General features: G+C 45.3%; 2 protein-coding genes across 3 annotated transcripts in view; both read right to left on the bottom strand.

Moving 5' to 3' along the window:
- agap1 (ArfGAP with GTPase domain, ankyrin repeat and PH domain 1) overlaps window positions 1-26,480 on the bottom strand; it is a 110,521-nt gene extending 84,041 nt beyond the window's left edge. The window contains exon 1 of one of the 2 annotated variants that reach the window (XM_061032264.1): window positions 25,324-26,480. In XM_061032264.1, coding sequence (XP_060888247.1) covers window positions 25,324-25,486 — 163 coding nt within the window. In that variant the 5' untranslated portion in view covers window positions 25,487-26,480. The remainder of the gene's footprint in view (window positions 1-25,323) is intronic. The other variant, XM_061032265.1, reaches the window with a different exon arrangement.
- Window positions 1-26,588, bottom strand: part of LOC132959360 (pro-opiomelanocortin-like) — a 343,108-nt gene that overhangs the window by 151,469 nt on the left and 165,051 nt on the right. The window lies entirely within an intron of this gene.

Raw genomic sequence — 26,588 nt, forward strand, 5'->3', positions numbered from 1 at the left:
CGGCAACTTTCTCCTTTCTCTCACACACACACACACACACACACACACACACACACACACACACACACACACACACACACACACACACACACACACACACACACACACACACACACACACACACACACACACACACACACACACACACACACACACACACACACACACACACACACACACACACACACACACACACACACACACACACACACACACACACACACACACACACACACACACACACACACACACACGTACATTTAATTTTCCTCCCACTCCTCCTCCCCCGTCTCTCGGCTCCTCCGCGATGCATTCTAGTGTTGTTTGTGAACGTGCGACACCAGAACATCAAACGCAGCTTCAAAAGGCCTCTCCACCTGAGAGCTGCATCAGCAACACATGAAAGCAGACGGTGTGTGTGTGTGTGTGTGTGTGATACTGGACAGATAAGCAGTGTCAGTGTGAGATGATTTTAAGGGAAAATGTGTGGGCTGCATGTGGAGTCTGTAAATTACTCGTCTGTGCCGGCTGCAGCTTCATGACATCAAACACGCCTCCTGCTCTCCGTTCAACTGGTCAGCAGCTCGCAGCTCGCCGTGATGATGTGTGAGACGCTGAAGAGGTGCATCATGTCGGGACGTTATGAGGATTTATGGAGTAAAAATGAAACAGGTGTGAGGATAATGTTTGAGTATGGACAGTAAAACTAAAGGCCTCCCCTCTGCTCCTCCTCATTAACAGAGACAGGAGACAAAGACTCCTCCTCCCTAATTGCAGCTCAGACCGTGAAATCTGCCTCATTTAGCCCGCTTCAAATGAGCAGGGGGGCTCAAAAGAAGACCACCTGTCCCCCCCCCCCACACACACACACACACACACACACATCAACAGAGACTCTGCAGTGAAACCTGCCGAGCAGATGTGAGATTTCTGCAGCTGTTTGGGGGCTGGATGTATTCTTTTCTTCTGTCCGGGTCGTCACAGTCGAGCTAACTCAACCTGGATTCTCTGAAATTTCAAATCGCAGCTTCAGAGTTTAAAGCAGCCCTCACACAGTACTCCTGATGTTATGTTATATTTAAGTTATTTTGAGCTTTACACAATCTGGGATTTAATTGTTGATTGATTTGAGTGTTGTGATCTACCTGCTCTGCACCTTTCCTTCTGTCACTCTCTTTATCTGCAGAGCTCTGAGTGAAGCGTCAACTTTGAATCAAAGCGAGGAGAATTGAAGGAGCTCCGAGGTCTGCAGGCGTTAATCTGTCCTGCCGTCTCTGGAGACACTGAGGGTCTTATCAGGACATGCAGCCTGCAGCTCCGTTTGACCCCCCGTCTACAACTCAGTGTGTGCAGACCAGCAGCTACACTGAGGACGCTAATGGGAGAAAACAGAGAGGCTAACCAGGGTCAAACACGGCGAGGAGAGGAGGAGACTTTCAGTTTATAAAGGTGTGTCAAGTACCAATGAAAGACTGAAATACATCTGGAGCATCTCTCTCTCCTCCTCCTCCTCCTCCTCCTCCTCCTCCTCCTCCTCCCTCTCTCTCTCTCTCCCTCTCTCCTCCTCTGCGTGTCTAACAGTTCATGCCTCTGCACTCACATGAAATATGTATGCTTTGAGCAGATATGCAGACAGAACTGAAGCATGTCTGAAATTGCATAAAAATGCAGTAAAATCTCCGACTGTAACTTTGATATTTGAAGCTCGGTGTTCCTATATAATATTATTTGATTCGTTTTTTCTTGCTAACTCTTATAGATGTTGAAGAGCTTCACGTCCTTTGACATGTGTCCTCCATGTTTTAGGATGGTTTCACATTAGGGACCCGGGCCCGGATCCGAGTACACTTGACCCTGAAGTCCGGTTCATTTGAACACAAACGTACTCGGGAACCGTGCACGAGGCTGCTTGGGGGGGTGGTCTCGGGCCCGATCCATGTAACTAGAATACGGTCCGCGGGAGATGTGAACGCAACCGTGCTCTTCTCAAATAAGGAAGTGGACCGCGACATGACATCATTCTTAACGGCTGCTGTCGTTTTAATAACCGCCGTATCCGTGCAGCACGCCGCCGGTTTCATCCTCTGAGCTGCGCGGTAGATGTGGACGCAGGAAGACGGTCGTTGTTGGCGTGTCAGAAATAACAAAAACATCCACGGTTAGCAGGATGGACTGGTTGCCATGGTTACTCCTGCAAACCAACTCTGTGCATAGAGTACGGGACGTTGTTACTAATGTGAACGCAGACCAGCGGGGGAGAGGGGGGGGGAGGCAGCTGCAACCTGATTTAATTTTAAGTCTGACTTCATCAAACAACAAACACGGCTTCCTGAAGGTGATGGATTTATGTCAACACGTTGAGTTTGCTCCAAAAAAATGTAAAAATATTCTGTAAAGAAAAAAATGTATGAATATTTTTACAGAAGAGAAACTACGACCATCTCCTCTCTTCATTAATGAAACCTTTTGTCACCTTCAACCTTCACTTTGTGCTTTTTATATTCATGACAACAACCAGGTTAATGGAACGAGGATGACACGCTAACATCAGGATGTAACACACACACACACACACAACAGGTAAAACAGAAGCAAGGTGCCACCGTGACAGTCATGTTTAACAAACACCCAGCAGGGAGAACTGTAATCAAACATGACAGAAACACACACACACACACACACACACACACACACACACACACACACACACACGCGCGCACGCACACACACACACACACACACACACACACAACCTCATCTTCCTTCAGCAGGAGTACAGCTTTTTTTTCTGCATCAAAGAGCGAGGGAGCGAGCAGCAGGAGGTACGACTCCCTTCCCTCTTCTCCACCCCTACACACACACTCACTCACTCTCACACACACACACACACACACACACACACAGCCTCACCCCCCTGAGACGGAGAAAATGGGTCAGTTAGCAGAGGGAAGAAGAAGTCGGGGGGGAGGAGAGGGAGGCAAGAAGGAAGGGGAGCAGAGGGAAGCCCCCTGCTGGCAGGAGGACGATGCACGTCCAAACACAGCAGAGACATGCAGAACTCAAACTCGCAGCAGAGGATTCTGGGAAACACACAATATTCACGCACCAACACACACATTGTATGCACACACACACACACACACAGCTCTGCACACACCAGAACATAACATGTGTGATGTCTGACTGGTTAAAGAACCAGCCATGTTCACATCCAAGCTGCTAAAGAAATGGACTACAAGTGTAAAGAACTACAAATGAGGAGAGTATGGTAATTGATGTTTTTCTTACCTGTGATGAGCAACAGCAGACAGGTGAGAATCAGTAGGACATAAGGAGAGAAGAAGAAGAGAGGCCAATCAGAACAGAGGATGATTATAGCAAAACTTTAGGATTAAAATGATCACAAGGGCGATGAATCGATTCTCATAAACCAAAATCTGAGACAGAAATGACTCAATAAAAACACAAAACATCAGCGAGTCAGAATCCGCTGTGAGAGAACAATCATTATCAACGCCTAAATTTCAGAGCTACGGCAACACAGGAGGCCCAAACAGCCTCCACGGCAGACAGGTGACCTTGAAGTGTTTTATGGAGATGAGGTGTGTGTGTGTGTGTGTGTGTGTGTGTGTGTGTGTGCGCGCAGAGAGAGAGAGAGCAGAGAGGGGGGAGAGGAGAAACCTGCCCCACCTCATGTTCCAGACGCCTGGTCTGTTGCCATGGTGACCAGCCTGGGTTGGGGGGGGGGGGTCTTGCACGGCTGGATTGGTACTTGATGGATGAGAATGTATGCCCTTACTGAGCATGTGCAGATCAAAAAATTTAAGAGTGTGGAGCGTGTTTTTAAAGTGACGTTTGCAGATATGACCAAACTCCATTGAAAAAAACACAAATTCTACGATGCAGAGACGGAGAGTTGCAGCCTTGATGTTTTTGTGATTGTGCAGGAAACAAATATCAAGTCAAAGCTGAACCAAAATATTTCAAACATCAAGTCTAATAATACCACAAAAAACTACATAATCAAAGCTTTGGTGTACCAGGCAGGCCGACGTTCTGTTTGGTTAAATTACTGTTTTTATGAATGGAGTCTGGTGGCGTTGAACAGACGATGTAACGAACAGAAAATGTTGTCATCTTTAAATTAAAGCTCGTTCTGATTCTTCTCCGGCAGCAGAAAACGGTCCCACGCAGATGGAGGTCAGTTCATTATGAATTCATGAGTTTCTATAAACAAGTACAAGATCACATCAACACACACACACACGCTCAAAGGTGTGCGAGGGAGAGAAAGAGACAGCTGAGGTCCAAACTCCCACGAGAGGACAGACTTAATGCACATAATATGCAAAAATTAAGAACCACACACACAGAGTCACACACACACACACACACACACACACACACACACACACACACACACACACACACACACACACACACACACACACACACACACACACACACACACACACACACACACACACACACACACACACACACACACACACACACACACACACACACACACACACACACACACACACACACACACACACACACACACACACACACACACACACACACACACACACACACACACACACACACACACACACACACACACACACACACACACACACACACACACGGTGGAGTTTTTAATCCCTGGCTACAATAGGGACCAGATGCTCGACTGCAGACGGAGCTGAACTCTGAATAAGGCGCGTTAAAAATAAGACTCTGATTGGTCTAATGCAAGGAAGTGTAGAGGCAGGAGGAGGAGCCAGAGGAAGACGACGAGGAGGAGGAAGAGGAGATGAGGAAGAGGAGAGGAGGAGGAGGAAGAAGTAGAGGAGGAGGAGGAAGAGGAGAAGAGAAGGACAGATTAAGATGAGGAGGAGGAGGAGGAGGAGGAGGAGGAGGAGGGACAGCTGGGAGCTGAGTGATAACAGCACTTAGACTGATCCCAACAGATTCATCACCAAACACAGAAAGAGAGAGAGGAGGAATCAGAGCAGGTGGACACCGGAGGACTAGGGGGTAAATAAATTTACAATATTACAGAAACTATTCAACGCACGCACGCACGCTTAGTAAAACTTTCAAAAGATGTAACTCAAACTTCTTGTTGTCAACTCTCAGCAGAGATGTTTGAGCATCAGAGAGTTGTCACACATGAAGTGTTTGTGTTTGAGTGTGTGTGTGTGTGTGTGTGTGTGTGTGTGGTGTGTGTGTTGAGGGGGGGGGATGGGGGGTATCATGACAACACATGTATGCACATACTGATCACACGCATGTATATATGTACACACACACGGGACTCTTCACAGGCTCTGAATAATTCATGCCTCCCCCTCTCTGCTTTCTAATGATGTCCCTAGGGCAAGTGTGTGACTGTGTGTGTGTGACTCTGTGTGTGTGTGTGTGTGTGTGTGTGTGTCACAACTTACAGAGTTGTGCAACAGTGATCCAACAGGATTAACAGCACGAGAAAAGGTTGATCAACTCTGCAACTTTCAGGGTGATGTTGCCTAGTTGTCACTTTTATTCAATGAAAAAAATAATTATTCAGTTTGACTTTTAGCTCCTCCCCTTTCTTTCTTTCATATTTATTATTATTATTATTTATTGTCTTGATTTATTACAAAATAAATATTCTCAGCGTTAAATAAGAAAATGCTCCCAATGTTTTAAACTGTGACTGCAGAGTGAACAAAGAAACAAAGTCAAAAAAATGTGAAGTACAGTACTCTGAATCAAACTGACTTAAACCCACACACACAACCAACCAACCACACACACACACACACACACACAACCACACAGAAAATTCCCAGCGTTCCTCCCATTCCAAAACAAACCACAACTCACTGTCGCCCCCTGCTGGTGAGATTCAGCAGTGCAACAACAAAAACATCCTGCTACATAAGACAGGAAGTCATCCTCTGTCCACACACACACTTTCCACATTAAATCTGCTGTGGTGCATTGTTGCTGTTGCTATGATTTTATATTTTGTTGTTGCCACGGTAACAACAATGACTTCCTTAAACAAGGCTCACAGAAGAAGAGGAACACGGCCTGACCTCGTTGACTCACGCACATTAAAATGACCATCAGTTATAAACTCGCCGTCTGTTCTTCAAAGGTATAAAAATAAACTTTACATACTTTAAACACATTCCTCGATTGGCTGTTAGATTTACGTTTATAACCAATATTTTTATATATCTAATCATCATCTTGGCTCTTGCAGAATGTGAATGAACATGTTTCAACACTTTCTGACACTCGTCAGTCGGTCCGTTAAAACGGAGACGAGATGACGAGCAGAGAGGAGACAGCTGATAGGATGAAACAGGAGGAGAATATCTGTGAGCATTAAATTCAGTCTGTGTAAAATAAAGCGTCTCTGCCCTTTAAAACCATCTGTGCTCGACTCACAGAAGAAGAAGGAACAAAAAAAAAAACTGAGAGTGAACGGGACGAAGATTGGAGCTGACAAGCGTGACCCACAAACGGGCCGAACGCTCAGCGGGGACGACGGAGCCTGAAATCTGTTGTGAAAGGAGACACAACAAAAGGTTTGATTTGCCAGCAGAGGGCGCCACACACCTGAGGTTAAACTGATCTGAGCCGTCTCAGAGCTCGTTACAGTAAGAATTAGATCTGTTAAATGTGTGAGAGTGAAACCTGCTCTGGTCTCATTTCAGCAAAGCATTCTGGGTCATGCACAGACTGAGGATCTGTGTCTTTGCATCCCTTGATAAAGATGTTCCAGAGCATTATATTATATATATGAAATATGAAGAAAGTTTCTATTTGTCATGAAAGTTCTGCAGGTTTGTCAGCGTGCAGTTTGTGTATTAATGAGCTTTAAAGTCAAGTACCAGGAAGATGAAATGTGAGAAAAAAGGAAGAATAACGCTCCCTTAACGGCATCACAGAAAGACACTGAAATCTGAAAACAAATATTAGTGTTGTAGTCCAGACAACACTAACCGAGACCAGTGAGAAAAGATGCATTTTGGGAAATGTTACACGAGAGTTCAGCCGCTGCAGGACCTTCAGTGAATTGTCAGCGCCTGTTTTCAGAAGTAATTTAAATATGAGATCTTCTTCTTCTGGGCTGAAAACAATACGAGCAGAAAACACCTCCCTCAGATGTCCTCAACTGAGATTATCACCCTGAGTCCTGTTTCATCCTGCAGAGGGCGCTGTGCTCTGAGGATTACTACACCAAGTTTACTGGGTCAGATTCCACGCTGCTGGTTAATTTTTAAAAACATTCAAGTGTGTGTGTGTGTGTGTGTGTGTGTGTGTGTGTGTGTGTGTGTGTGTGTGTGTGCGTGTGTGTGTGTGCGTGTGTGTGTGTGTGTGTGTGTGTGTGTGTGTGTGTGTGTGTGTGTGAGTGAGTGATACTCGGAGTCGGAGTCATGAAGTGAAAAGTTCACAGGCTGTCACGGCTCTCATTAAAAGATAAGACATCCTCCTTACTGCCAACTGCCACTTCCTACATCTCCCAGAATGCCTTTCAACGCCTTAAAGAAGAGTGTTATTCTGAGGAGCAAACTGGACATTGCTTTGATGTTTGTCTTACAACAGAAAGCTCTGATGGAGGTTTTGAACTGGAGATTTAAACTTCTACTGCAATCAAAGGCCTGAAATAACGTCCACCAATGACTGCTCTGAAAGCAACTAAGACCCTGCAGGAGTCAGACGACCCACGAACAAACATTTTTTAAAGACACACAAAAAAGCATTTATCCCTTTTTCAGAGGAATTTCAAACATGAAGTGCAGCTGAAGGAGGAAGCAGGATGAGGCTTGTTCTGCAGAGACTGAATCATTGGTGACTGAGAAAAGAACAAAACCGAGGAGGTCTAAATATGCAACACACACACACACAAACACACACACACACACACAAGACGAGCCCACAGGATTAAATGCAAATGCATGGAGACAGATAGAGAATCACACTAACAGCCGAGAGCGTCTGAGACATTTCGCAGCCTCTCAAACATGAAGCTGAAGATACACTCCGATGCCCGTTGGCTTCACTGATGCAGATTTAAAAACACGCAAACATGCAGAGAAATACTAAAAAACAAAAACTCCATGTTAGTGGGACAATAACGTTCAGCGGATGAATATCAGATAATTAATTTGTAAAAGTGTAAGCAGCAGGTTGCATCTTGAAAACAAGGTGAGAACAAAGACAAAAAGCCGTCGTTCATGATGTATACTAAACACAAGGCCTCGTCAGAGTCTGAGAGATCGTTACATTAAAGCTGGATGGACACCGTGTCAGAACAAACACATCCAGTCCAGTCATGAGGTCGTTAGCCTGCTGCTAGTCAAAAGCATCGCCATCAGTTCTCTGCAGAGGACGTTCATAATGCATGGATTCAAGTGACACACATTTGAAGATTATTGTTTGGGGGCTTATTTGATGGTATTTGGATACAGCTGTGCAGAAAGAGGACATGCAGGGAAGAGAGAGAGCGGAGCGTTTTAAAATAATAACGGGTCAACGATGGATGTGGTCGGCTTTTTCAAACATCTGTTTGAAAATCAAAGTTCATGAGAACACCAGATCAGGGATTAGGAAACTGAAGGGCAAAAATATTCTTCCCCTCAAACCTCGTGCAGCCACAACTGAAGAGGAAGGTCAGAATCAGATTTATTGTCCAGGTATGCTTACACACACAAGGAATTTAACTTTGGTGAACTGTGCTCTCTTATGTACAGGTACAACATTAAATATCAACAATAAACATAAGAAGAAAAGACTAATATTTACATGACTAAATAAGAAACAGTGCAGTGGTGAATAGTGCAAAAGATGCTGAAGTAACATGATAAGTAAAATGCAGTTATGTGACAGATGGGTCAATTAAGATGTCAATTACAGTATTTACATAAATAAGTGTGTGTGTATTGATCATTTAAATTAAATAATATATATATACATATATGTAGGTCAGATTATTCATTACTCGTTTTCATTATTTTTATCACAAAAAAGGAATAAAGTGTCCATCTTTAAATCTTCAAATGTCTCAAAGAGACTCCAAAAACTAATGATAATAATAATAATTATAATTCAATAATAAAGTTTAAGATGAAATGAAACAGACAGAAGCAGCTGATACTCACACTAGAGACCAGAAAAAACTAAAGAAAGTCTCAGTCGGGGGCTGAAGCCAGACTGGAGAATAATTCATCTCAGAGAGGAGGGAGTGTGACCTTGAAAGGAGGATGCATCGCTTCCACACACACACACACACACCGGTACACACACAGGTACACACACACACACACACACACACAATAGAGCCATAACTCTGAGCTGCTTTGAACCCGGACGCTCTCAGGCGGCACTGACTCCTCTTCATCAACAAACAGGGTCAGCTCTGCACCAGAAACCTGCTCAAACACACGCGTCCTTTCATCAATGAAATCTCCGTCTGATTTATGAAATATTTCATTTATGCAGAGCAGAAACTTTAACGCTTTAAGGTCACACACAAAGACATCCTGTGACACGATGAATGTCACATCTGAAACAGTTTTTTCTGCAGCTGGAACGTTCTGTGAGTCTCTACTGAAAGGCGTCAGATTGTGGATAGAAAATGAATCATTTCCTCCTCTTTTCTTCCACTCTTTTCTTTCACACCATAAAGAGGGCACAAGACAGTGAAAGAGATTTTTCTTGCACCGCTCAACCCTCGCCCTAAAATAGCTCAGCCGTCACGCAGAGAAGAATCGAGGGGTCTGTGCGGAGCGAGATGTTCGTGGCGCTAATTCAATCCACTGATGTCTCATGGGGTCAAAGTTCAGTCTGCATTCACTGGAGGCCTCACAAACATCACGACTCATGTCTAGTTATCATACTTTGGATTCATGTCCAGTTAAACCTTTTTTTAATGATGATTTTACACTCACTGACAGGAAACGACGCAGCGTGTAATCCAGAGTTAACGTTTGTAATTTGATGTGATTGATGTCAGAGCTGCATGAAGCTTCGACTAGACGACTTCTACGGCTGCATGTCGAGGCTTTTCATGCAGACAAGAATGTGTTTGTCACTCCGTCTGTAAAAGCAGAAACTGGCCGCTGTCCTGATTTCTAATGAGCACATTCGAGCGTGTGTTGCTTCTCTGCAAACACACGCGCAGAGCTGCTCTTAGAGAGACAACCTGAGCATCTTTTTTATCTTTGCCATCCAAACATTTTGTCTCTAACTTGAGGCTACATTTCTCCTAAAACGGTTTCAAAGCGGCGGCAGTGAGAGAGTATTTTTGACTTCCTGCAGATGATTTGAACCGTAACTCTGGTTGTTTGTCAGTCACTACTTTCCTCTTTCCTTCTTCTTCTCTTTTGGAGGAATTTGGGGCTTCCCACACAAGCTCCATTTAACAGAAGTCCCATTTTTCTCCCAGAATGCTTTGTTGTTGTTGGAGGCGTGGCTCGAGGGATCAGCTTTCCTCTCCTCCTCTCCTGCCTCTTTGTCCCTAATTCACTTCTAATCCTCCTCCTCCATCTTCTTCCTCATATTGGCTTTTTTTTCCCTCCTCCATTCACTCAAACACTCCAAACACTTCTGCCAATTAGAATTTATGTTTGTTAGAATTTAAGGCAGGAGTTAATTCAGCTCTGACACAGTCTCTGCTGAAATGCTGCAAATCCATAAAAGACTGACACACACACAGGAGGACTGAGTGAGTCATCACAAACTCACTGAGGAGAGGAGTGGAGATGAGAGGAGAGGAGAGGGAGAGGAGAGGAGAGGAGAGGAGAGGAGAGGAGAGGAGAGGAGATGAGAGGAGAGGAGAGGAGAGGAGAGGAAGAGGAGAGAGAAGACACAAGGATATAGGGGAGGAGAGGAGAGGAGAGGATGAAAAGACACAAGAGAGAAGGGAAGAGAAGGAAACAAATTAAGAGAGCAGAAAGGAGGAGACAAGAGAGGAGACGCGAAGAGGAGAAAAGTGGAAAAGGAGAGGAGAGAAAAGGAAATAAGAGAGGGGAGGATAATAAGGAGATAATTAGGATACAAGGAGAAGAGAGTTTAGGAAACAAAGAAAGAAGAGGAGGAAACAAGGAGATGAGAGGTAAATGAGGAGACAAAAGGAGGACAGGAGAGAAGATGAGAAAATGAAAAAGGATAAGATGGCAAGGAAAGGAAATTAGGAAACAAGAGAGGTGAGAAGTGTAAAGGAGAAGGAGGACCAGACGAGGAAATAATAAAACAGAGTTTAAAGTTAAGTAATATCTGCATGGCATCCTCCCCTGCCTTAAACTGTTTACAGCTTCACATAGCCGTGTGTGCGTGTGTGTGTGTGTGTGTGTGTGTGCCAGGGGCCCGGTCCTCGTGCCAGAAAGCGTTGGCCGTGGCGTCCTGCGGGGGTCATCGCCGCTCTCCAACTACAGCTGAGGCAGATTAATAATCTGTACTTAAAATGAAGAGATTAATGTGACGGGCTGCAGAGAGCACGCTGTCCCTTAGTGTGATACTCTGCAGGCTGAGCCGGGAATCAAACCACCGCAGCGCCGCAGTGCCGCAGTGCCGCAGGGGGAAACGACCTGTAACCCTCTGAGGAAACAGGTGGAGTCCAAAAGACACCAAACTACTTTTTCTATGAACATCTCAGGACACAGATTATCAAAGCTGTGCTGCTGCTGGCGGGAAATTCACTTTGAGGAGACAGCGGTGCTCATGGGAAATGTAGTTTAAAGGGCAAAAACAGAAGAATGGTTCTCCTGTGGCGTCATCAGTTAGTCATCTACCGAGCAGCAACCTCCGGTGTTTATGAATGAAGCCGATGCTGAAGTGTTAAATCCTGCAGTTCATCGAGTGTCCACTAGAGGCTGGCTCGACACAGGAAGTCACATACACACCCATTCAAAAAGCAGAAATTAACATGTTTACAGCCTGGTTCAAAAAGACAAATAGGTGTGATTAGCTCATGTCTCGATCGGCACACACTGTACGGGGGGTGAATGTTTTAATGACTCATTCTTTTTGATTTTATAAAGGATAAGCTGTAGTTTGTAAATCTGAATGTTTGAAGCCTGAGTGATGTCCCCCGTCTGTTCCTGCAGGGGGCGCTGGAGTCCCATCGATGGCGGTCTCCATGCTGGAAATGCTGTCTCAGTCTAACTTCCAGTCAACCTAACGACAGGCTGAGAGCTGGCGCTGAGGCGTGTTTTAATCCTCCTGACGAACCGTTACACCGCGCCCACCTGTCAATCAAGTCAACTACGCGAATATTACACTCTAGATCAAAAATAGAATCTTAAAACTGGATTTCAGAGTCTAAATATTACGGTGCTAACTCAGCTAACACGTGATCTGTTCTATATAAGAGGGGATCTTGTGTTTGTCAACATGTTTCTGCAGATTCACTTTTTCTCCTATATAAGATAGTGACAGTCTCCTCTTTCAGATCCAGTGACTGTAACACACGACTGATTTAAGCCGTAAATAGAGGAACGCTGATGTGATTGTTATTGATCTGTGAGTGTGAGGAGGACAGAGGTCGCAGGCTGCAGCAGGTCGTGTATCAGCGTGTGTATCACCCTTAACTGAAACTGACGGGAGGATTCTGAAACACACATTCAAACATCCTCCAGCTGATTAAACGTGATGCTTTCTCTCAGCTAATGTGAGCGAGTGCTGTGTCATCAGAGCAGGAGGAGGATGTGACACACTAAAAAAAACAAAAAGAGGACAGATGGTGACCCAGTCCAAAGACAGAGAGATTGATTTTCTGTATGAAGGACAGATGGGGGAGACGGTCGCCTGTTGACCTTATAAAACCACTTTCGGTATGGTGGTGCTCTCTGTCGGCTTTACAACCCTCTGAAGGACACACACACACACACACACACACACACCGTCCTCAGAATGACTTTACAGAACGTGTGTGTGTGTGTGTGCAGCTCTGCGTTGGGTCAGATTTTTCAAAGCTTTGCCTCTCTTCATGTTTCTCTTCTACCTTTGTGATTATTCTCTGCAGCACACATTGTTCTCTGTGCAGATAACAACACAGCCTAAGCTTCTTTTCACATGGGACGAGTATTACCAGGAGACCTCATCTGATTTAGAAATTACCAGAGTCTTTGTTTCGTGCAGCGCAGTCCCCGGGGATAAACAGAGAGTCTGTGTTTTACTCTAATTCACTGACATTATCCTCAGGATATGATGTCAAGACTCTGCTTAACATTTCCTCCCTGATGTTACTATGAAAAGATATCAGAACTGTTGAGCCTGAAAGGAGATGGGAACGAGTTCTTAATCGGATGCTGTCATGCAACTCATCCATCTCATCATCGTCTGACATTTAGCTCGTCATTCTGTCTGCAGAAACTCCTCCACCTAAAGCACTCTGAGCCTCCTCCTGGATCTGCACAATCATGCACCAAAACATACACTCCTTATTTCCAATTACGTCAAACAGGAAAGAGGAGAAACTAACAGAAAGAAGCAAAGTGCATGAGCGTGCACTGGTTCAAACTAAGCATGCATTGGTGGAAGTTTTTACAGGCTTACAACTGATACAGATGATGGATTCTCTTTGTTCCTTTTTCAGAGAACATGAGTTTTTAATTTCTGTCAGGACCTGAAGACAATTTCAACCAACATCTTAAAAAGTGGATCTGGAGGAAGTGACCAACCCTGCCTTTAATGTTGTGAGTTGAACAATGATGTTGATGCTGCATGAACTGATAACTGCTGTGAAATTGATGCCATCTGTGCTGTGAAGTGAAAATGTTTCTTTGTTTTCTGAATGTGAATCTCATGTTCAGCAGCCTCAGAATATTCATCAAAGACGCACTGAGGAACAGAGGAACATCTTTCCAGTGTGGGGTGAAAAAGTGAGATTTGATATTAAATAAAAACACTTCCTCCATGTTCTTGTTTTTAGGGACGAGGCGTTCATGTAGCCCGTCTAATTAGGCTAGCTGGTGGTTGTTGTGGAGTCAAATTAATTAGGCAATAAATCATTTATCGGTGAACAAGGCGAGGCCTTCAGGGGCTCCCGAGCATCTGCTATACTCCTCGGAAACATGCAGGACAAAACGGAGCGCGGAAAAATCAAAGAAAACCGACCACACACTCTCGACTCAGGTCGAGACTGAGAGCTCGTCCTGCACCACGCCTCACCAGAACGATCGATGCAGCAGGAAGTGACATCACCCACCCCTGGGAGTTCAGATGGATGCTCGCCCTCATCCTCAGTAACACTACCTCAGAGTGTTATTCTCTGTTTTAGACCCCTCGTTGGGCTAACAGTCTGCTTTAAAGTCCGTCTGTGTTTTGTGCACCAACGAGACTTCAGAGTGTGGAGCATTGTTAAAGAGTGGGCAGGAAGCCAGTGAGCCAGCGGCCTATTTTTGTACCTTGAGGAGGCTGAGGGCTATTGTTTTGGTCAGGTCAGTGTCTGCAGCTTCCCCTCCTGTTACAGAGGAGGAGGGGGGGGGGGGGCTGCTGCAGCTGGACGCCACAGCTGCTCAGACACCCACAGCACGCCCAAGTCTGAGCTTCCTGATGGACTAAATCATTCTCAAGTCCATGCTCGGATTAGTCCAACAAAAAACCCTGAACCGAGGCCGGTCTAAAGATATCTGAGGGATTATAAACATGAAGAGTTTAAAAGAGGATTGAAGGTATTTTAAAAACCTGGGACCTGGTTTGGGTTTTTGACAACATTTAAGATCTGCTGCTGTAGATTTCTGAAACAGGTCGTCAGGTCTTTAAGCGCCTCCTTCAACACCACAGGGAGAGGCAGGAAAACTAAATGTGCAGATTACCAAAAAGCAGGATGCCATTCTGCTCGACATGAAGAGAACAGCTAGAGATTCACTGATGGAATAAATCTGATCGGAGGAGATGTTTTGGATCTGATGTTTAATTGAGCTGCAAGGAAACAGATTTACGTCCCACACTACACTTTGATCTTAAAAGAAGTTATAATATTTCAGAGTTTCAGGCCCTCAGGACGATGTTTTAAGACGAATTAAAGGATCAAAGAGCCGTCATCTCACCGACCTTGATCTGCTCGAGGATCCTGAAAGTTAAACTCCGTCAGACAGAAAGTCACAAAGAGGAAGCTCAGAGGGACGTGCGGTGAAATCAGGAGTGCTGAGGGAGAACTGAGCAGTTCCTCTGTAAACCTAATAATCACCATTACCTGCTGAAGTTTAGTTTTGATTTAAAGGACGTCTCTCACATCCTCAGCAGGATGTTTCCCACAGTCTGAAGCTCCAGTGGTCACACTCCTGCATGTCAATAATAAAATTTCTTTACAGTCACTGTGAACATGTGACGCTCCTGCAGCCAGGGTGTTAACGCGTCAGTGACAGGAAGTGGAGGTCTGAGAGGAGCAGTTTGACCTCAGCTGTCAGCTCCGGTCCTCGTCTCCTCCGGGAGGAAACGCCGCCCCGCTCCTCTTAAAACCGGACCAACAGGTGAGACGCTCTGCACACTGAGGCATCACCTTTCTGTCCAGTCAGCGGGAAAGGTGGGAAACATCAACAGCTGTCAGCCAATGACAAACCGCTGACAAAGTAATGATCTCAAACTAAATATTTTACCACAATCAAGACGACACACATGTCCAAGTAGGGCAGGTGCAGAGTCGAGCAAAAAAAGTCACCAAAGCAAAGACTGCAGGACTCCAATATTCCAGAAATGTATTTCACACACCTGCTCTTCATAATTCTGATAGAAAAGCAGGTATTCCTCATGATGTAATAAATCCACCAGTGAAGAACTGTTCTTCTGACACACACCAGCACCAAACTTCTCTACATTTATAGAACAGGAACAGTTTAGCGCTGCATGGATGTTTTACAAGCAACATGTTACTCTAACCCCTAGTGTCTGAAAAGGGTACTGCAGTCCAGATTCTAAACATTGTAGAGAGCTATCTCCCCACCGCCCGCCCTCCTCTCTAGAGTCGATGCTCATGCAGGTTGCCATGGTGAATGATTTAATAATATGCTCTCGCTGTGCTCTGCTTGAACTCACTGCAGAGACACAGGTGGAAGATTTGCACAAAGAAAACAGAAACAAAAGAGAAAAGCTGACAAAGCAAAGGAGTCACTCCAAACAGGAAGACGTCGGCCAACCACAACAGATCATTCTCTCCAGACGGACGAGCATGTTCACGTATGTGCAGCAGGTCCCTCTGACGATGACGGCTATCTCAACATGAGACGACCTTTGAACATATAAACAAGCCTTAGTTCTCTGTGAGGTTGTGATTTGTTATGCTAGTAGATGCTAATGTAGCCTGGAGCAGAGATATGCATCGAGCTACAGAGGTCTCACTCCCTCCTCACTTCACTTAAAAAGATATTTTTCATGCTCATAGTAGCTCCTCGCTGCTCCCTTTGGAGACGCTTCAGACTACTTTTATTTTACTCAAATGTCCCTGAGACAGCAAAGAGAGCTGGCCAATCAGAGGAGAGTGTGCACGTGGGGAGGCGGGCCTTAAAGAGACAGCAGCTGGAATGAAGCGTTTCAGACCGAGGCTGAAATGAGGGATGTTACCGACGTCAGTATCAGATAAATAAAGAGGTTTTGAGCTACTCATCTCACAACGCTCCTCAACAGGAGTCCCAGACCGACATCATTAACGCTGACAGTGAGGATAATAGATCTCCTTTGAGGCCTTGGACACTGATCATCCTTTGTTTGAGTGAAGGAACAAAACCTGAATATGTTTAGACTATTATAACGTCAGAGAGACAAAAGCTGGAGGTCGTTCCTGCACTTGCACTAGCTGAGTGTAGAGAAGTCGTGAATGCTCCCGTTGCGTCCTCCGCTCTCACACTGCGTGCTCTACAACAATGCCCTTTACTCACAGAAGACATGTAGCTATTAATAGCACCTGGAGTAGTGGCGGGCAAACGGTGAGCACTGCAGCACGTTTGGATAAACCTCCACTACAGGAGAGTTTCTCGTCCCACATTCTCTCCATGAAGCTCATCCATCAAGACACAGATCGACCTGCAGCTCGTGTGTTCTCTGAGGTACAATAACCATTTCTGGGGCGCCAGATAGCAAAGCGGCTGCAGTCCTCGTCACAGCGGCCGTGGGTTTGAATACACATTTGTAATTGCTAAATCACAGCAGTTAATCATGAGTTAATAATGTTTGAAATTCCATTATTTCACATTTTATATAAAACTTGTTAAGCTTTTATTTTGAAGGTTTGTCCTCTCTTAAGCTGGGAGTACTTTACTTGCTGTGTGCTTTTATTTTGAAATAAAGTAAGGCCCTTCCTGTAGATGGACGGTTAGGACATGAAATTGAGCACAGAAACAGGAAGTGGTTAGGGATCCCAAAGTGATGTCATAAGGTCAATGTGTGATGTCATAAGGTGGATATTACTTTGGACTCGTCAGCTGATCTGTCTGAGAGTTTGTTAAAGTGAAATGAGACATTCAAAGATGCAGCAGTGTCCTTCTTTTACATCACTGAGACTACAGGGAGACACTGAGGACCACTATCTACGGAGAGCCTGAAGGGACAAACATGAGATTAATCAGGATTAATTTGTTAAAGCTGACAGCGCTGATATATAAAGTCTAAAATCTGACATCAGGACACGCTGAGTGAAACACTGGACTAGAGTTTAATTTATAAAGCTCATAATTAAAGAAGAGATGAAAACAACAACAAACACAGACGACAAGTTTCCTCTGAAAGTGAAAAACAGAATGAATAAAATATTTGATTAGAGGCCACAAACCACAGAGCACACAATCTGCTCTGTGTTTACACCTGCAGGCAGCTGCTCGGCCTGATGCATGTTCATCCAACACGTGATTCATAAACATTTAATACGTGATTAATAAACATTTAATACGTGTGACACGCAGAGATTATATCTGAAACGGTGCTACATCGACGGATTAGTGAACACATCTTTAAAAGATAAATAACAAGTTAGTGTTCCTCCCGACCGTGGCTCAAACTAATCAGGACACTCGGAGAGGGGGCTGAGGTGTGTGTGTGTGTGTGTGTGTGTGTGTGTGTGTGTGTGTGTGTGTGTGTGTGTGTGTGTGTGTGTGTGTGTGTGTGTGTGTGTGTGTGTGTGTGTGTGTGAGCCTCCAAACAGAGGGATTAAGGAGCAAACATGGCGTCTCAGCGGGATGTCCGGTCCGGGCCGGCTCAGATTAGACAGAGTGACACATCCGCAGACATCAGATTAACATCCTGATCAAGCCGTCAGTGAAGGCTTGTTGTCATGACGATTGAGCTTTTATAACAAACACGTTGCAGAGCTCTCGTGCTGTCAGTCTAACACCTGTTGGTTGGGTTGACCTGATCACTGGTCTCTCATCTGGCAAAGCGAGGGGGCGTCCAATAGAAGAAAGTATTTGTTCAGAGAAATCCTGACATCAAAAAACAGTTAACCTCTCCACACGAACCGGTTGAGTTTTATCTCCTTCACGACTCGGTTACATCACCCACGTCTCTTTTGTCCGCCGTGTCCTCAGAGAACGACGAGGAACAAAGACAGAGACGGATGGAAACATCTCAGGACAGACGTACGGCTCGTGCTGCATTCAAGTGCAGTCATGTGTTTGTCTCTAATGGGAGCCGCCTGCAGCGCTTCATGTTCACAGGTTCATCAGCTGAGACCACCGACAGTTAGTCCTCAAACTTTAGTCCATGTACAGTCAGAGTTTGAGGAAATCTCTGCTGCCTGCATCAACATTTTTCATTTTATTTTATTTTACAGGGACATTGCATATTAATAAACATTTCAGTAAACATGCCAGAGTTAGCCAAAGGGCTACTTTTCATCTGTTGTCCCTGGCCAGATTTTATAAAAGGCTCCCTAAAAAAACAAATTCAAACATCCCTAAAAGCTACAAATAGAAATATCATGACAGTTATGAAGCAGACACAGGAGAAAATACATAAACCATGCAGGATACACATAAAGCAGCATTTGGTTAATATAAAAAATGTATATCATTTAACTCTCCATGTTCAGGAGCAGGAGATTTCCTCGTTAATGACGCTCTCAGCTGATCGTTCTTTAGGCCGTGACATGAGTCTGAAAGCTCTGAGTGTTTATCCACTAGTGACGGATATCTTTAAATAATTACTAATCCAGATATTAGTCTCTAACATCAACAGGTTTGTGCACGATGTATGGGTGCAGTCTGAATGTAAAGATGCAGCTCAAGTTTCCTCTCCATGGAGACGACCTATTGACTGATCTGCATAAATGTCTGTCACAGATTTCTGCTTTGTTTTGGCTCAGAGACATACAAAGGCTGCAGGCTCTGAAAGTGTGCGATCAGAAACCTTTCCATCCCAGATTGTGATTAAAATGACGAGATTTTTTCCCCTTGAAGTTGAAGACGGCGATGCATCATGTTCCCTAATCGTGCAGCCCCCCTTTGTCAGAGCCGATGCTCATCTCAAGAATAAAAGATTAGATGATCTTATCATTTGTAAAAAAAACAAAAAACAACGAGTCTCTGAAGCAGACGAGTCAACATGCAGGAGGGTTTCAGACCCTCCTCATGTCAGGTGGGATTTAGGACGTTAATGTGCATTAATCCCACTCCGACACACCTCACATCTCGGACATTTCTCCTGCATCAATATTCCCCCGGCTGCTTCCTCTGCAGACCGATCGATGAGCCTGTCCCGCGACCGCATCCTCTGGGTTTTAATGACCATCAGGACCGGTTCAGGGACACTCACATCTCGTTATCGGAGCGTTACCAGGACAATGAACATTTCAGGGCAAACGGGACATTTGTATTTTTAAAGGGCTTTAACCATCATCTGCAGATACAGTCTCTCACCAGTTACATGAAACAGGTTCCTTTAAATGTCTCTTCAGTTTACATCCTAAAGCAGCGACTCTATTTTCATAAACCTCCACAACAGAGACTGAAAGTCAGACCAGATTCTCTGCAGGTCTCCCCACTAATCCGACAGTAACTGGTCTCTGCACAGATCCATGTAACCCAGCGGAGGCAGATTAAAGGGAGCAGGAAGAGCTGATAATTCCAGTAGGATCCCAGACTCAAACTGGTTTCCCATCAGCTGGTAACCGTGGGTGACACCTGACCTGGATGTGACCCGAGGATCCAGACCTGCAGGACTCTTTACTCTGTTTTTCTGTTTTCTTTTTCTCTTCTTGGTGATGCGTTCGTGTGCATCGTGCAGGATTCTGTAGAGAAACTAAAAGTCTCAGTGCAGATATTTAGGTCACGTATGATCTACGTTTAATTCTCACAGTTAAAACAACAGTCAGCAGCAGGATCGCCCTCGTGCTCCGCTGCATCCTCAAAACATTTCAGCTCAAATAATCAGGGTTCAGAGCCCACACTAAGCTTCACATGTGGGTCATATTGTGGATCATGATCAGTGTGTTTACATGTTGCGAATCCTGTAAAACACCCTGATGCTCGGGCACATTGAGAGCGTGTGATGCTGCCTCTTACTGAGCGCGCTCACTGCATCCTGATGATGACTCATGCTTCACCTCGTACATTAGGCCTAATGAAAGAACGCCTGCAGGAAAACTAATCATTGTGAGTTTAAAAAAAAAAAAATAGAACAAGATGTGTGTTTGCTTTAACCTGGTGCAGTCAGCGTGGGCAGGGGGGTGAGTCGGAGAGGGGGGGTTTATGGACAAAAGGTGCAGAGATCTCAGAGTGTATTCTGAAGACAGAGCGGCGTGCATCAGCTGCGGTTACATAAGAGCTAAAGCCAGTTTCAAAGCATCGCTGTGACTGTTATTACGATTTTTGTGGTTATTAGCGGACGCCAATCAACCGGCACGGTTACGTAACGACTCCATGGCGGGCGATCCGCCTCCAGCTGCAGTCTGACACTTTCACTTTGTTCTGATATTCCTGCAGAATAAAGGGAAGTGCACGCCACGGCGTTCAACAACAAGTCTATACAAATAATACCTCCCTGTGCGCGCATGCACGCACGCACAAAAGACAACTTTTATAAAAGTCTGAGAGAAACGCAGAGACGGAGGAACAAAGAGAGAGAGTGTAAACAAAGAGCAGCAGGTGACTAACTCAACAGGTACACCAACAGGTAAACCCTGGTCAGAGTTCACTTCCTGGAAGCAGCTACAGGTGGTCTCAGTGGGATTTGAACCACACACCCAGTGAGTCTCAGCGCCAGCTTTAAACCCACATGGCCTCTGAACGAGAGAGGGAGGGAGGGACCGAGTCTGCAGAACCGGCTGAAACATGAGCCTGAGCGTAATGTGGGCACAAAGTGACAAATGAGAGCGGATACACACAGGCTGCAGGCTGAACAAACACACACACACACACACACACACACAGGCTAACTGGGTCACACGGTGCGTTCACTGACTGCAGGCTGCAGGAATAAGACAAAAGCAGCCCAGACAAAGGCTGCAGAGGAAAAAGAGAAGTCTGTGTTAGTGGAGCTCTGATAAACAGGCTGCACAGATTAAAGGAGGCGTGCTGGACTCTATGAAAATCTACTCAGATCTACTTTCTCCTCACAACAGACTCCAGATTATTCTGTTCAACCTGCTGCTGTGTGGGTTACACCAGCTCTTCAGAGACTGAAATGATGCAGAGACAGATTGAACATCTTGAGATACTTTTCCTTTGAAAGCTGTCTGCCCTCTTTCTTTAACACATAAAGCACCTTATTCTCATCAGGAATCAAGTCCCTGAGTTTCTGTTTCAGATCGATCAACAAGTCGGTGAGAAAATATTCCTGATTAACAAATAGTTATAAGGCAGCAACCCATATCATCTGAATTTAAGATCTACAGGTAGAAGGTGATGGATCTCTCTCACTCTGTCCCCCTCACATGCTCAGCAGGTGACCAGAGAGACAGAGAGAGAGAGAGAGAGAGAGGGAGAGAGATGGAGAGAAAGAGAGAGCGAGAGAGGAGAGAGCGAGAGAGATGACTGAATCTCTGAATGCATCAGTGCAATGTCTGACGTGATTCTGCTCTCTCTTGGTTTTTGCTGCGTCTTGATAACATGAAGTGAAAAATGTTCTTCCTCCAAAGGGGGGGGGGGGGGGGGGGGGTCATGACAGAGAAAGATTGAGAACCAGTGGTTTAAAGTGAGATTAAAAGATACCAAAGCAGCAGTTTGCAGCTCTGCAGCTCAGACGCTGTGACAGAAAGTCGATGGTGTCGGGGGTGTTCTGCCTTTGGACAGTTTTCATCTTCAGGATCTCAGAGTTCTACTTTTTAAATAAATCCTACTGTAATTACAGCAATGACTCTTTCTGCTGTGGTCAGACAAAGGTAAAGTTCTCTTTTATACACAGGATTCACACAGAGTCTCTGCAAAGATGCATATTTTATTTTTTTATTTACATTTATTTAACCAGGAGAACCTCGTTGAGATTAAGAATCTCATTTGAGTGTTTTATCCAGAGTATCCAGAGAGTTTAGGCACTGAGAAGATGCATGCATATATAAAACATCATCATAATCAATCAGGGGCGTGAAAGTAGTTTTTTTGCAGCAAAAGAAAAACAAGATTTGTTTCTGAAATTAAAACCCAGCCACACCTTAAGCTTAATTTTAGACTTGCTGGAACTTGTTAACTAGAGGGAGAAAACTGCTTCTTTCAGATTTTCCTGACCCTGCACCAGAAGTTGCAGACATGCTTTGCAAACCCGCTTTGCAGACGCACTGATGAAGAATTGATTCAGACTTCCTACCAATCAGCATCATCCTGGAGTAATTCAGTGTGTTCATTATGGGATCTTACTTCATTCAGCTAACAGGTCGTCAAGACGAGCCGAGGTGAACGGTGAAAGTCGCTCCAAGCGGCCGTAAAGTTTCCCGGAGAACGAGCTGTGTGAACCAGGTGTTGCTCTGAGAGCATTGTGTTGCATCTTGAAGACTGAATATTTGTGAGTTGTGTTTAAATGATTCTGTGGTCAAACGTCCTCAGAGTACATTTTCATGTCTTCCTGTGTTTCAGTCTTTATTGTTATTTGGTTTATGAGAACATGCTGACTCTTTGATCACAGGTCTGTCTTGATGTTTCACAGCTCAAAGGAACCTGCAGGCTGATTTATTCGTCATGATATGATCCTGTCGTGAGACGTGATATAATCAGAGACAAACTTTGACTCCTTGTTAACACAAAAAGTCTCGACTGGTGTAGTTCCTCTCTGGTGTTAATTATCTCTGATTCACTGCCTTTCAGTCTGTAAAACCCTCGGGGGGGAAACCTGTTTGTTAAAAAAAAAAAGAACAGAACGAGGATTCTTCTCCTGCTGTGAGAGAATGAAGTGAGCGATGTTCACATCAGAGAAGCCGTTTCTCCTTTTTCTGTTCATGCATCCACAGCTACAGAAAATGGGTCAGTGTCACCTGGCTGGCAGGACATCCATCCGTCCTCACACACACACACACACACACACCTCACATGCAAATGAGCCCCGCGTCGCTGGAGAATGTGTGTCGAGATGTGAGTCACGGCGCTGTAACTAGGCCGACCGTCTCCTGATTAATAAGGAGGGATCATAACTCGGAGTCTGTCTTGGAGAAGAATCGACAACCGTCTCTTACATAACAACAACACAAACACACGGCGGGGACGGTGGCCTCTACAGCTGACGGCTTGTATAACATGACAGGAGGGTGAGCGACACGTCCAGATGTGCGCTGAGGGCAGAGACAGAGGATGACAGTGCGGCTGCTGTTGCTGCTGTTCTGGGTTATTTCCAGCATGACAGCCGGCTGAGTGAGTCACCGTGTGCCTCTGATTTCAGGGGAAATGAGCAAAGTAGCAGCGAGTCACTGCTCCGACAGCTGTGCACATTCACACACGATGACACCTCGACTGGTCCTCATGTCGGCTTTGATTCTGTTTAAATTCTTCTTTTGTGCTTAGATCCATTTTTAAGCCTCAGAAATACTCAACAAGTCTCTCTCTGGGCAGGCAGACCTGATTCACCGTCCAAGGGGTGTAGACACGTCTGAACATTTAGGCTGCACTCGTTCTCTTTTAACCTAACCATCCTTCACACACACACTGTCCGTGTGGTAAAGTCAAAAATCCTGTTAGAGTATGCATCAATGTCGACAGGACTACGCTGGCCGACCTGACACATGTGCACATCACAGCGCAGGTCGGGATGTACACATGTGTCTACAGATGTTCCTAAACAAAGTCAGGCGTCACATAAACACAGCAGCGTCAGGTTTGGTCTGCAAACAGGAAGAGAAGACGCTTCAAAACATCAGAGTTCCCTGATAAACGAGTCTGCATACTGCATCATGTTTACAACATCTGGAGGAAGATGTCAGCCGGCAAACCTCCAGTGAAAATCAAACGTGGCCAGCACTGCTGAAGTCATCTCAAACTCAGCCTCAGTAAGCGGTTTAAAACATCGATGTTAATTATGTTATTATCTGGCTGTTAAAGGATACGGTCCTCAACATGTCCAAAATATATCAAAGACATCCGCGCCAACTTCCTCCCAACATTCAGCATGTCAAATCATATCCAATAAAACACATCACGCTGAAACCACTTCAAAAATGAAACTCCTTCATTTGTTACAAACGTCCGAACATGTTTCATATTTTGATGATAATCACAGAAACATTCAGCTGCTCAGTATTCAGTATCTGAGAGTTATTATCACCACGTGTGTAACTCCTGTCAGCTTCCTAAAATGTCTTCATGCAACCAGGAATCAAACCAGCAACTCTGACAGAGTCTCTTACATATCTTAATTATGACATCACAAGTGTTCAGAGCAGGTTTCTTTTCGATGAAAGGTAACGACATGTGTGTGAAAATGTTGAAATAAAGGACGCTAGATGGGCCGACTTCAGAATCAGAAAGTTAAAAGCTGCATCAAGAGGAATGAAATGCATTAAACTGGATCCACTGCTTGAATCAGAACATATCAAAAGTTCTGTTCACTCCATCATGGCGATCCATCTCAGGGTCAGAATACCCGCCAAGCAAAATCTGTTTTTATCTCACAGTGACTTTTAGAACTGAGAGAAATGAAGGTCCCTCCACGCAGATTTCATTCTTCTTTTCGACCTTTTCAACCACCAGGAGAGTGAAACCAAGTGTCCACATTCATCACAAGCAAACCCAGAACATCAACAAGGAGTCTGACACATTTAAGAAACCGTTTAAAGGCCTCGGATTTGGTGGGTCACTCAAACATTGCAGGTAAACTGCTGCACGCTGTCTACTTCTGCACAAATACAGAATATAGTCAATGCATGTGTGCAATTCAGACAGTGTGCAGGAGTTTCCCTCCTCATTGTCCTACCTTCAATCGCGATGACATGCTCCCGGATCTGGTTCTGCAGCAGCGGCTCCTCCACCCGCTCCAGCAGCTCGTAGATGGAGTAGATGTTGGGGTGGACGGACTCGAACCTCTGGATCTCGGAGCGGATGGCGGCCGAGTTGGCCAGGTGCTGCTGGTAGTTCATCACGGCGACAACTCCTCCGGGGGGGATCCGAGAAATGAAGACGCTTCTCTGCAGAGGAGTAGAGGTGAGGAAGGTGAAAGCTGTGACCTCCAGGCGCTCGGGGGAGCCTCAGATCACCATTTCCATCTTTATCAGGAGGAAATTAACACAGCGGGTATATCATTAAAATAAATCACTGAGTGGGTGGACTTTAAACAGTCAAAGGAGGCAGTTTTCACCCTCTACATCCCTGGAAATGTCAATGAAAGTGATACTCCAGCGCTGTTTTCTGCAGGGGGGGGGGGGCGGTCAGTCTGCTGCTACTGGCCGCTGAAAGCAGCTGTTCCCCGGGGCGTCCCGGTTCCCAATCCCGGAGCGGTGACAGATGTGCGGCAGGCAGAGCACTGCTTCCCCATATCCTCCTCACACGCCCGTTTAAGATTAAAAAACACTCTTCTTCTTATTTAGTTGAATTTAAAGCAGCTTTCAGAGTCACTTAGAGTCATAAAAGAAGATAAAACGGCCTTGTTGTTTGGCGGCTAGGCTAGCCGGCTAAAGCTAACTAGCTGTAGCTTCCCAGCCGAGGGGGGAAGCTGGGAAAACTGACCGTTTATGAGGCGTTAAAGTCGGCTTCACAAACCGGCTTAGCGGGGTGTCAGAGCCCCAGAGAGACGTGAAGCAGCCATGTTTAAAATATAAAGTAAGTAGCAGCCTGACTAACTGTCCTCTTCGGGGGGAGTTAGGATGCCTGTTCCCGTCCGTCCGTTGTTTTGTCTCCTCTCCGGGACCAGCTGCGCAAATTAACGTCCCCGGTAAAAACAAAAACCTGCGCGAGCCCAGCGGAGCTCGTGCGCCTCCGAAATCGAACCGGCTGTTGCTAAGCGACACTTTTACAAGTAGGTCCCGCACGCGGCGCGCAGTCACTCAGCCGTTCCCCCTTCCCGTGCTGTGAGGTCCATCCCGGGTACAGTGGAGCCACAGTATCCCGACCGGGGACGTCATTACCTTCAATGTGTTTCCTCCCCGAGGTGTCAAGTGTCGGTGACCGAACTGGTGACTTCCGGTTGTCACTTCAGAATAAAAGCCCTATGTTTCATGTTATATGACGTACCAGTGAGATTTT

The sequence above is a fragment of the Labrus mixtus genome, chromosome 24 (assembly GCF_963584025.1).
Source record: "Labrus mixtus chromosome 24, fLabMix1.1, whole genome shotgun sequence".
Taxonomy (NCBI): domain Eukaryota; kingdom Metazoa; phylum Chordata; class Actinopteri; order Labriformes; family Labridae; genus Labrus; species Labrus mixtus.